The 12,608-nt window shown below is 36.2% G+C and overlaps 1 protein-coding gene across 2 annotated transcripts in view; it reads left to right on the top strand.

Annotated features, from left to right (window-relative positions):
- TRIM33 (tripartite motif containing 33) overlaps positions 1-12,608 on the top strand; it is a 149,825-nt gene that overhangs the window by 125,446 nt on the left and 11,771 nt on the right. For both annotated transcript variants that reach the window (XM_024764831.1, XM_024764830.1), the window contains exons 12-15: positions 5,669-5,801; positions 7,253-7,316; positions 9,840-9,999; positions 11,435-11,784. In XM_024764831.1, the coding sequence (XP_024620599.1) occupies positions 5,669-5,801; positions 7,253-7,316; positions 9,840-9,999; positions 11,435-11,784 (707 nt within the window). The remainder of the gene's footprint in view (positions 1-5,668; positions 5,802-7,252; positions 7,317-9,839; positions 10,000-11,434; positions 11,785-12,608) is intronic.

The raw sequence follows: 12,608 nt of genomic DNA, 5'->3' as shown, positions 1-12,608 counted from the left end.
TATTAGAATCTGTTCAGATTAGATTATAATTAATAGATGTAGTATTCTAATGATATATTAAATTCTTTGTAAACAATTTTCTGTATTTGGAAAATATGTACTTAATTTATCTGGATACTATACTGGATAATATGAAGTCTTGGGAAAACCATGTGTGTCTTTCAGATATTCACATGTAAATTTAAATGTTATAGAATACCCATTTCTGTACTGTGTTTCCAGTACTGGCTGTCTTCCATCTTTACCAATATGATAGGTAAAAATCATGTTTGGTTATTTCATTTACATTTCTTTTTTTCATGTGGTTTGTTATCTTTTCTCAGGTTCATTGATTATTTGAATTTTTTTGTGGATTGTCTTTTTCCTTTGAACTCATAGAAGTTATTTATATAACACTTACCTATTCCATGCAGTTATTTAAGGATGCTTAAAAAACATTGGTTTAATGAATATGTGAATTAATATTTTTCCCGTTAGACTTGTAACTTTATATATAGTGACTCTTCATCCATGTCTGGTGAAATATCACAGTAAATCAGCTAGCATTTCCATGTTGGTGCTGTAGTGGCATCAGGGAAGCCCTTTTATGTACTTGGCGGTTTGCTTCTTCTTAATCTTTCCACTCTTGTAGCCTTAGTGTTGTCTCTCTGGCCAGAGATATAAATCGCAGGTGGGAGAGTATAAAAGGAGTGGGAGTGGGAGTAGAAGTAGGTAACTTGCGACTTTCATGTCTGTTTTGAATCATCCTCTCCTCCTTTATGTTTAGGTGAGATATAGCGCAAATTTTATCTGTGGCCCATGTTAGGAGCTGCCCCTCTTCACAATTCCTCTAGTTAACTCTAGTTGCAGCTAGGGATTTTCCTGTAGTTACAGCTTACAAGTGAATCCTTGGCCGGTAGCTCTGACCGCTGAGCAGGCGCAACTCCTAATATCTCTTAATCGTCCTTCTAGCTAGCCCACGGCAAACTCTCACCTTTAGCCTTTTATGTCTTTGAGATGCGGTTTTTAAAGGGCTTTTCTGCGGAAGGCCTATTTACCTTTTTTTAAATTGAGGTATAATTGACATGTAACATATATTAATTTCAATTGTTCAACATAGTAATTTGATATTTGCATACATTGCAAAATGATTATCACAATAATTCTAGTTAACATCAGTCACCACACATAGTGTAAAAATTTTGTGTGTATGAGATGAGGGCTTTGAAGATTTTTCTCTCTTAACAACTTTCAGATATACAGTAGAGTATTAATTATAGTCACCATGCTGTACATTACCTCCCTATGATTTATTTTATAACTAGAAGTTTGTACCTTTCGATTCCTTTCACCCATTTCACCCACCTACCAACTCTGGCAACCACAGATCTATCTCTGTATTTACAAGCTTGATTCTGTGTTTGTTTGTTTGTTTTTAAATTCCACATATAACTGAGATCATATGGTATTTGTCTTTCTCTGTCTGACTTATCTCACTTAGCTTAATGCCTTCAGGTCCATCCATATTGTCACAAATGACAAGATTTCCTTTTTTTTTATGGCTAATATTCCATTGTGTATATAGATATAGCACATATTCTTTATTCATTCAGCTGTAGCTTTATCTGTTCATCTGTTGATGGACACTTAGGTTGCTTCCATAACTTTGTTATTATAAATAATGTTGCAGTGAACATGGGGGTGCATATATGTTTCAAATTTGTGTTTTGGGGGACTTCCCTGGCAGTCCAGTGGTTAAGACTCTGTACTTCCACTGCAGGGGGCATGGGTTTGATCTTTGGTCTGGGAACTAAGATCTTGCATGCCATGCAGTGCAGCCAAAAACATAAATAAAAATTTTTTTTTAATTAGTGTTTTTGTTTCTTTTTTTTTCCTTCATATAAATACCCAGGAGTGGAATTGCTGGATCATATGACAGTTCTATTTTTAATTTTTTAAGAAATTTCTATACTGTTTTCCATAGTGGATGTACCAATTTACATGACCACTACAGTGCACAAGGTTCCTTTTTCTCTACATCCTTACCAACACTTGTTATCTCTTGTCTTTTTAATAGCCATTCTAACTGGGGTGAGGCGATAGCTTGTCGTGGTTTTGATTTTCATTTCCCTGATGATTAGTGATGTGCACCTTTGCATGGAACTGCTGGTCATCTCTATGTCTTCTTTAGAAAAATGTCTATTCAGATTCTCTGCCCAATTTTTTTTTTTTTTTTTTTTTGGCTGCGTTGGGCCTTAGTTGTGGCACACGGGATCTTTCGTTGTGGCATGTGGGCTTCTCTCTAGTTGTGGCTTGTGGGTTTTCTCTCTCTAGTTGTGGCCTGCAGGCTCCAGGGCACGTGGGCTCTGTGCTTGTGATGCGCAGGGTCCAGAGTGCGAGGGCTCTGTAGTTTGCAGCATGCCTGGTCTCTTGTTGAGGTGCATGAGCTCAGTGGTTGTGTTGCGCGGGCTTAGTTGCTCCGTGACATGTGGGATCTTAGTTCCCCGACCAGGGATCGAACCTGTGTCCCCTGCAGTGGAAGGTGGTTTCTCTACCACTGGACCACCAGGGAAGTCCCTCTGCCCAATTTTTAATTGGATTGTTTGGGGGTTTTTTGTTTTGTTGTTTTGGCTGTGCCTTGCAGCATGCAGGATCTTAGTTCCCCAGCCAGGGGTTGAATCCCCACCCTCTGCAGTGGAAGCACGGAGTCTTAACCACTGGACTCCAGGGAAGTCCCTGAATTGTTTGATTTTTTGCTGTTGAGTTCTTTATGTATTTTGGATATTAACCCTTTATCAGATATATGACTTGTGAATATTTTCTCTCATTCAGTAAGTTTCATTTTGTTGATGGTTTCCTTTGCTGTGCAAAAGCTCTTTAGTTTGATGTAGTTCCACTTGTTTATTTTTGCTTTTGGAATCAGATCCAAAAGATGATTGCCAAGATCAGCGTCCAGGAGCTTACTGCCTATGTTTTCTTCTAGAAGTTTTATGGTTTCAGGTCTTACATTTCAGTTCTTTAATCCATTTTGAGTTGATTTCTGTGTATGTGTAAGATAGTAGTCTGATTCCATTCTTTTGCATGTGGCTGTCCAGTTTTCCAACTGTCCAACATTGTTTATTGAAGAGACTGTCCTTTCCCCTTTGTATATTCTTGGCTCCTTTGTCTTAAATTAACTGACCATATAGGTGTAGGTTTATTTCTGGCCTTTTTATTTTGTTCCATTGATCTGTATGTCTGGTTTTATGCCGACACCATACTATTTTGATTACTGTAGCTTTGTAATATAGTTTGAAATCCTGCCCTGTGATGCTTCCAGCTTTCTTCTTTCTCAAGATTTCTTTGGCTGTTTGGGTTTTTTTGTGGTTTCACAGAAATTGTAGGATTGTTCTATTTCTGTGAAAAATGCCATTGGAATTTTGATAGGGACTGCATTGAATTTGTAGATTGCTTTGGGTATTATGGACGTTTTAACAATATTAATTTTTCTAATCCATGAGCCCAGAGTATCTTTACATGTATCTTCTTCAGTTTCTTTTATCAGTGTTTCACAGTTTTCAGTGTAGATATCTTTGACCTCCTTGGTTAAATTTATTTCTGGATAGTTTATGCTTTTTCATATGATTTTAAATGGAATTGTTTTCTTTTTTTCTTTCTCTTTTTCTGTGTGTGTGTGTGTGTGTGTGTGTGTGTGTGTGTGTGTGTGTGTATGATGCACTTTATTTGGCCACACCACATGGCTTGCAGAATCTCATTTCCCTGACCAGGGGTTGAACCTGGGCCTGGTAGTGAAAGCCTGGCATCCTAACCACTAGACCACCAGGGAACTCTCCTGGGATTGTTTTCTTAATTTCTCTTTCTGATAGTTCATTATTAATATATAGAAATGCAGTAGATTTTCATATATTGATTTTGTGTCTTGCAACTCTACTGAATTCATTTATTCTTACAGTTTTTTGGTGGAGTCTTTAGGATTTTCTATATATAATATGTCATCTGCAAATAGTGACAGTTTGATTTCTTTCTTTCCAATTTGGATTCCTTTTATTTCTTTTTCTTGTCTAATTCTCTGGCTAGGACTTCCAATACTATGTTGAATAAAAGTGGTGAGAGTGGGCATCCTTGTCTTGTTCCTGATCTTACAGGAGAAGCTTTCACTTCTTCAGCTTTTCACTGTTAGGTGTCATGTTAGCTGTGGGCTTATCATAAATGGCCCTTATTATATTGAGGTACATTCCCTCTGTACCCACTTTGTTGATAGGGTCAACTTATATTGATGAAAACTATTTACTTTAGGAGAGTCCTCCCTTGCCTGTAATGTGTTGTGAGCTGCTTTATTCTGATCATTTTTATATCAATCCAATCCTACCTTGGTTTGTATCTATAGTTTTCTTCAAAGTTTCTACTTTGATGCCATTCTTTCCTGTTTTATAGCCTTGAAAATCAGTGTGATTTTGAGAGGAGAGTGAGAAGTAAATGTATATGTTCAGTTTTCTGTTTTTTTGTTTTTTAAAAAATATGTATTTATTTATTTAATTTTTGGCTGCATTGGGTCTTAGTTGGGGCATGTGGGATCTTCCGTTGTGGTTCGCGGGCTTCTCTCTAGTTGTAGTGCTTGGGCTCCAGAGTGCACTAGCTCAGTAGTTGCGGCATGCAGGCTCCAGAGCTCATGGGCTCTGTAGTCACGGTGAGCAGGCTTAGTTGCCACACACCATGTGGGATCTTAGTTCCCCAACCAGGTATCGAACTGGCGTCCTCTGTATTGCAAGATGGATTCTTAACCACTGGACCACTCGGGAAGTCCCGCAGTTTTCTGTTTTGAATGAGAAGTAGATTTCCCTAAAAAGTAATCTTGCCTCTAGTAGAAGATTAAAAGAGGCAGGTGTGGGTAAAAGTAGATCAGTAAGCAAGAAGATTAGCAGTTAAGAATAGTTTAACTATCTCTGATATGGAATAGTGTAATATTTTTCTTAAGGTAATTTTCATAATTAAGTAGTGTTTGTTACTATTTCTTAAATAAGTATTTTCTCATTTCATCATCACAGTTCTTCATTGTGGGTGGGATGTTTAAAAACAGGGGACTGATATTAAAATTGGGAACCAGCTTGCAGTCACAGTGCGAGCTCCTCTGGCTTTAACCTTCTGCATATAAAGTGTGAAAAGGGCTCAGTTTTCCTGTTGACTGCCGGCTTTTTTGTGTGTAATAAGGGAATTTATATCCCAGGCTAAAGGCTTTCTGTTGAGTATACAGGCTTTTCAAAGCACTGAAGTTAGGTACTGACATTATTCGATACCTGTTTAGTTGAATGATTCTGGCAGGACCATGGATATTGATACTAGGGGCAGGATGCTGAAAACAGGATCCTGCATCAACCTTGAAAAAAGGCAAAAATGTAAGACTGTGTCAGAGGTATTTTCATAGTAAAACACAAAGGATTTAGTGGGTTATCTGGTTTTGTCTTGAGCTCCCAATCATTTATTGAAGCATATTAATTATAGCTATATTCACATAAACTATATACTATTTGGGTCCTCGAGGAAGCATAAGGAAGGAACAATTAAGCCAAGTTTGATATAAGGTAATCTGTTTATTAGTAAACTGTGAGCATAAATGATTATACTAATGAAATTAATAACTTCTCCTCTGCTTTAATCAAAGCAAATTTATCTTTTTGTTCTTTTTCTTTAGTTGGAAGATGCTGGTTCAAGTAGTTTAGATAATCTACTAAGTAGATACATCTCAGGCAGTCACCTACCCCCACAGCCCACAAGCACCATGAATCCCTCCCCAGGACCCTCTGCCCTATCTCCAGGATCATCAGGTAAAGTCAACCGAGGTACTGTCTCATTTCTTTAACACCTTAAAAAAGTATCTCTTGGTATATGTATTAGGGTTCTCCAGAGAAATAGCACCAATAGGAGAGGGGTGTGTGTGGAGAGAGAGAGAGAGAGAGAGAGAGAGAGAGAGAGAGAAAACAGAGGTTAAGGAATTAATTGGTCCACTTGATTGTTAGGGCTGGCAAGTCTGAAACCTGCAGGGCAGTTAGCAGGGTGGAGACAAAGGGAAGAATTGGTGCTAGTCTTGAATCGAGGCAAAATTCCTTCTTGCTCTGGGGACCTCAGTCTTTTCTCTTAAGGTCTTCAACTAATTAGAGGCCCACCCTCATTATGTTTTACTCAGAGTCTACTGATTTAAGTGTCAGTGACATCTAAAAAATACCATTGCAGCAGCATCTGGATTGGTGTTTGGCCAAACAACTGAGTACCATATTCTAGCCAAGTTGAGACATAAACTTAACCATTGCAGTAACATTTTTTTTTCCTGATCTAATTATTTTTCTTTCAATACTGTGGACAAGCTTCAGCGAACTGAAATAATAATATATATCTGTAGTGTACACTGTTCAGAACTCTAATGTACCCCTCCTTCAACCCCCAGTTATATTCATGTTTTTGCTGGATTTGTAGATGAATTTAATTTCTATGTCTTCTGTTTTACAATACATGTTGTCATTTGAAGAATTCTTTGGTTTAAATCCAAGTTTAAAACACTTTGTTAAATAATGAAAAAATTGAAAATTTGTTTAAAAAGCAAGAATTGAGGAAGGGCAAGTGAACTTTCAATTTGCAGTTAAAAACTTAAAATTTACTGGAAACTATTAAAATGTGACTAATCAGGTCCTGAGCTATAGATCTCTTCCAAAATCCCAGTTTTATTAACGCTATTACATGAATGAGTGATTAAAGCATCTCCAAATAGATTGACAGTGCAGAAGTGGTTATGGGATATATTCATGGTTTCTTACTGAAACATATACCACCTCATTATTTCTACAGTAAGAGTAGTTCAGCTCTAAATGTGGGTTTTTCATGAGATGCATCATTAATACATTTTTTGCATCATATTATTTTTGAGGTTTAGTATAAGTATTCCAGGACTTTTAAAAGGAAGAATAATTAATAGGAATCTAGGTAGGATATTTACCAAATGCGTGGGACAGCAAATAGCTTTCTCTTGATACGGTAGTTTCCATTGATTGAATAGTGGTGCTCTGAGAGGATTCTGAGAATGGTATCTGGGCTCAGCTGAGAGAAACTGATTGATAGCTGCCAACAATAACACATGAAATCCTTGGCTTTGAGACTAAGACAAGGGCTGATTTCCAGGAATTGCTGAATTGCCTTATAATGATACTTGAATTCTGTAATTAGTAGGTAGAATTCTGAATTTTCTTACCTGCATAGTTATTCATTTTGACTTATTATTTTTCAGGTTTATCCAATTCTCACACACCTGTGAGACCCCCTAGTACTTCTAGTACTGGTAGTCGAGGCAGGTGAGTATTTACATTATTAATAGCTTTATTTTTTCTTTTTATCAAGAAAAATTTCAAATACGTATTCTAAAAAGTAGACTATTATAATGAACTCCCGTAAACTTTTCACCCATCTTCAACAATGATCAAGTTATGGCCAGTCTTATTTCTTCTATACTCCTACCCATTCCCCCCGTCCTAAATTATTTTGAGATAAATCTCAGACATTTTATCATTTTACTTGTGGTTGTTTCAGTATATATCACTATATGTATCACTTCAGTGTATATATATACACTTTAAGTATATATCACTTTAAGGATTTAAAAGTTTTATAACTATGGAACCATTATCACACCTAAAAAAAAATTTTACTAGGTAACTCTCTAACATCAGTAGAGCTCTAGTTAATGTTCAGATTTCCCAGTTTTTCTCATAAATGCTTTTTTTTTAAATTGTTTCTTTGAATCAGATTCAGATAGGCGCTATACATTGCCATCAACCCATATGTCAAGGTCAAACTCTGTATTTGTTGAAGAAATGTATTGTTTGTCTTACAGAGTTTTCCTCATTTCCCCATCTTGTCATTTAAATACACTACCTTCTGTTTTTTTCTCTATATTGGTATTTAGATCAGGAGGTTTGATTAGATTCAGGTTTGATTTGAGGGAAAGAGGTAGGGAGAATACTTCATTGTGGTGATGTGTACTTCTTTCAGGGTCCCAAAATGTCTGGTCGCTTTTGTTGATTCTTTTGTGATAGCACCCATTAATGGTCATTGCCTTAGCTCTTTTTCTTTTTTTTACTAGTTTAAAAATATTTTAATTATTGTATCATACCTTCTTTGTGTATTAGTTTAGAATACTTCTGTAAAGAGAAATTTTCTGCCATCAGCTATTTGATTATGGGAATGGCAGAATACATTGATTCTTTCTCTTTATTTACCTATTTTTATAATAATGAGTTGATTCCAGCACCCTCCAACAGTGACCAATGAATGTTATTAACTTTATGGGCTTATATATTTAAACATATTTTATATGTTCTAAAATTATAATTGTTATTTTTATTGATGCTTAAATTGTTCCATATTTGTCCTATCAGAACTTTTCCAAGTTGGCTTCATAGTTCTTTTGCTATAACCCCAGTAGTTGTTGAAAGCATTCTTGTTTCCTGTCCTGATGTTCCTGGTTCATCTTGTACATTTCTTGCCTCAGGCCTGAAATCAGAAATTTCTCTAGGAAATCCTGGTCATGTTAGTGGGGAAATGGTGCTTCAAGACAATCTTCTGGGTACTAGGGGCACTCACTGCTACTGAATTGTTCATGGTTTCTTATGCCTTTTTGGTGGACAGAGAGCTAAGAAATGGTAGTGTGGGGGATTTCCCTGGTGGTCCAGTGGTAAAGAATCTGCCTTACAATGCAGGGGACGCGGGTTTGATCCCTGGTCAGGGAACTAAGATCCCACATGCCGTGGGGCAACTAAGCCTGCATGCCGCAACTACTGAGTTCGTGTGCTTCAACTAGAGAGCCTGTGTGCTGCAAACTACAGAGCCCATGTGTCCTTAAGCCTGTGCGCCCCAACTAGGGAGAAGCCCGTGCACTGCAACGAAGAGCCCGCTCGCCACAACGAAAGATCCCGTGTACCGCAGCTAACACTCAAGGAAGCCAAAAATAAATTAAATAAATAATAAATGAATAAATGTTTTAAAAAAATTAAGAAAAAGAAATGGTAGTGTGGAAAGAGTGTGTGTGTGTGTTAAAGGTAAATGTAATAAATGTCGACTGATTTTTATTCTTTAGTTTGAATAATTTAGTGCAATGTAAAAATTTTATTTCAGATATATGAATGTTCTGTATTTGTATATATATGTGTGTATGCATTTGGTTCTATATTATATACTTGCTTGGCTTTTAAATTATACTTTCAATAATCAGTAGTTTCAAAGAAAAGTACAAATTGAGTGAAAAAGGTTTTCATTTTCGACAGTAATACAGTCTTAGTTATTCACTTCTCTTGCCAGTGGTTTTGCTTTGTGGACTAGATAGAACCAATTAGTCATGTACCTGTCCTCTTAGGCTATTATCCCATTAATTCAGATAAGGTCTCAAAAGCTGAAACAGTGATTCCTTTGAGGACACTTCATGAACCACTGTTATTGAGGTTTCCTTCAGATGTTTGGGGGTAGAGAAGAATTTAAACTTCTTATATTATATATAGAGAGAGAAGCAATCACTATACTAATAGCCTAGACAAATGATTGTTTACTAGATTCCTTAAATGATGTAGTATAAGTGCCTCAGACCATAAAATGTATTTTTCAGGTCTTCTGAAAGTTTGACCTACGTTTTTTAAAAATTTGAAGCCAAGTTTATAATACAGTCCTTTTAATTGCATTATGAAGTATCCTTATCTGCTATAAAGTTAATAAATTGTTTTCAGTTTAATGAACATTTCATATAACTTAACAAGCTTTTCATATAATTGTTTTTATGTACACCATACAGTCAAACATATGTGACCTTTATTTGTTGTTTTTGTTAGCTGTGGGTCGTCAGGAAGAACTGCTGAGAAGACAAGTCTTAGTTTCAAGTCTGATCAAGTGAAGGTCAAGCAAGAACCTGGCACTGAAGATGAAGTATGTAGCTTTTCAGGAGCTGTGAAACAGGAAAAGACAGAGGATGGCAGGAGGAGTGCCTGCATGGTAAGTTCCCAGTGGAATCTGTCAGGGATTTAAGGAGGTCACTTCACTGATTCTTCCATCTCTGCATGTATTAGTCTGGTCAGTGGTTCTGTGGACCTGTATTCATTTTTGAATTTTTATACATGGTATAACCCAGATATCTCTTTTTCTAACTGAATTTTTTCATCTAAGTGTCAACTGTAATTGATGAGAAAAGACTTACTTGTATTAAGGACTCATTTCAACTTTTAGTTTGTAATCGGTCATTATTTTTGCCATGATTCTAAATTGGGTTCTAGCTTGTTCTAAATTTATTAATAATTTCAATAGTCACATTCAGTCTCAAGCTGCAAAAATCCTTGGCTATTTTCCCTGGACCGGTGAGCTCAGGATTACGACCGCTGACATGAAAGAAGTTTAATGCTCACAGAGTTTTGTGATGAGAAGATTGCCTTTGGCTTATGAATTATTAACCATTTTAGAATTCCTCAGCTAGAACATTTTATAAAATTTATAGTATAGAATGAAGGAAGGCCCAAGTCCCTCCTTATTTAGAAATTTTGATCTTGGTTTTTTCTTCCTAGCTACACTTATGTCTCATTTTCTACATGGTTGGCACATAGAAATTTCAACTATGTAGATTTAGAGAGTACTGTTATCTCTTCACTCAGAACTTGGTTTGGGAAGTACCCCCAAAAAACAGTGCAAAATGGTGGTGAAAGATTTTACATTGTCACCATCTTCCTATATTAGTAGAATGATAAGTGGGCAGAAGAATATTTCAAAATGCTTTTCAAAAGCTATGTGACAATAAGGACCTACTGTGTAGTACAGTGAACTATATTCAATATCTTGTAATAAGCTATAATGGAAAAGAATCTGAAAAAAAGTGTGTGTGTGTGTGTGTGTGTGTATATACACACGTATATATACACACATATATATATAACTGAATCAATTCGCTGTATACCTGTAACTAACAACATTGTGAATTAACTATACTTCAATTAAAAGAAATGGTTAAAAAAGCCAATATAAAGGGGAAGAAAAAGCTGAAACAGATTGTTGAGTGAAAAATAGTGTATCATAGTCAGCTCTCTACAGGAAAAGTAAAACCCTATGCTCACTTCCCAATCAGTGTGCTTAATAGTTAAATTAATTCCTTTATTATCCAAGTGAACCAGTATTACAGAGACTGCTCCCTAAAATCATACATTAACATGCCTGAATAACTTCGGGGTTATTTTCATTCTTTTATGTTACTAATATGATTTCAAATAATTGTATAATAAATAATAGTAAATTCCAAAATAATTTTAACTTATGTCAGTATATCATGTTGTATATACATGTTGACAAAACTTTAAACACACAGAGACACACATGCACGCACGCACACACTGCGAACAGTATGGATTAAATGTTTCTTCAAGAATTTGTCCTTGCTTTGTTTTAGTTGAGCAGTCCTGAGAGTAGCTTGACACCACCTCTTTCAACTAGCCTGCATCTAGAGAGTGAGTTGGATGCATTAGCAGGCCTGGAAAACCACGTGAAAACTGAACCTACAGATGTGAATGAAAGCTGCAAACAGTCAGGGCTCAACAGCCTTGTTAATGGAAAGTCCCCAGTTCGAAGTCTCATGCACAGGTCGGCAAGGATTGGAGGAGATGGCAGCAGCAAAGATGATGACCCAAATGAAGATTGGTGTGCTGTCTGCCAAAATGGAGGGGATCTCTTGTGCTGTGAAAAATGTCCAAAGGTCTTTCATCTAACTTGTCATGTTCCAACACTTCTTAGCTTTCCAAGGTACAAGTGAAATAACTGATTTTTTGTTGTTTATTTTTATAAGCTAAAGAAGTAACAAAATTATTCAGGGCAGATAGCCTTCTTAATGACTGCCTATTACTCCATTACCTTCTAGAGAAATTAACAGCTGAATGAAGAAATGTCCAAGATCTAAGTTGTGCATTAATGTTAAAAAAAAAAAGAGACTATTTCTTGGCCTTCAATTTATACTTAATATAAGCAAATTAGATAAACCTGTAAATTATGAGGTGCAAGAGACTAGGGTACTGAGAAACTTAGTTGATTTCCTCTTGAAGATAATTTTTTAATCTATTGCCATCAATTTTAATAGGGTCTATAATAATGGCTTTATTTATGAATAGTATTCAGTTTGAGGCAACTCTATTGGATCTTACCAAAAACTTACTTTTCTAATGTTTGAAAGCTCTTGAAAGGCACTTTAAAGAAAAAAAAACAAGTACTTTGTAAAAATACCTTTAATGTCTTGAATTTTTTGAGGAATAGCTCATCTTGACCACTGGAAGCTGTTAGTTGGTAGTGCCTACCTGAAGCACAGTGTGCAGATTCCTCAGCTTTCTCAACTTTTCCTATTTGGAATGTCTTTTAGTCATTACCTTTGGAACGGACAGTTACTGAATTCGTTATTTAGAAGAGAAGATGGTACGGTAAAGATAAAGATTGGGGCAACATATGAGCATTGTCCTCAGACTATATGACCCCCTTGGCGGCTAAGTCTGATTTCAAGCATTAAAACATTCATTGATGAGCATCCAGTGCAAGCTGATGATTCCAGCCAATACAGCAGAACAAATGTGCTGGGCTGG

The sequence above is a fragment of the Neophocaena asiaeorientalis genome, unplaced genomic scaffold (genome assembly GCF_003031525.2).
Source record: "Neophocaena asiaeorientalis asiaeorientalis breed wild unplaced genomic scaffold, Neophocaena_asiaeorientalis_V1.1 scaffold62, whole genome shotgun sequence".
Classification (NCBI taxonomy): Eukaryota; Metazoa; Chordata; class Mammalia; order Artiodactyla; family Phocoenidae; genus Neophocaena; species Neophocaena asiaeorientalis.
The sequence above is the reverse complement of the archived record's forward strand: the minus strand, read 5'-3'. Positions and strand labels throughout refer to the sequence as shown.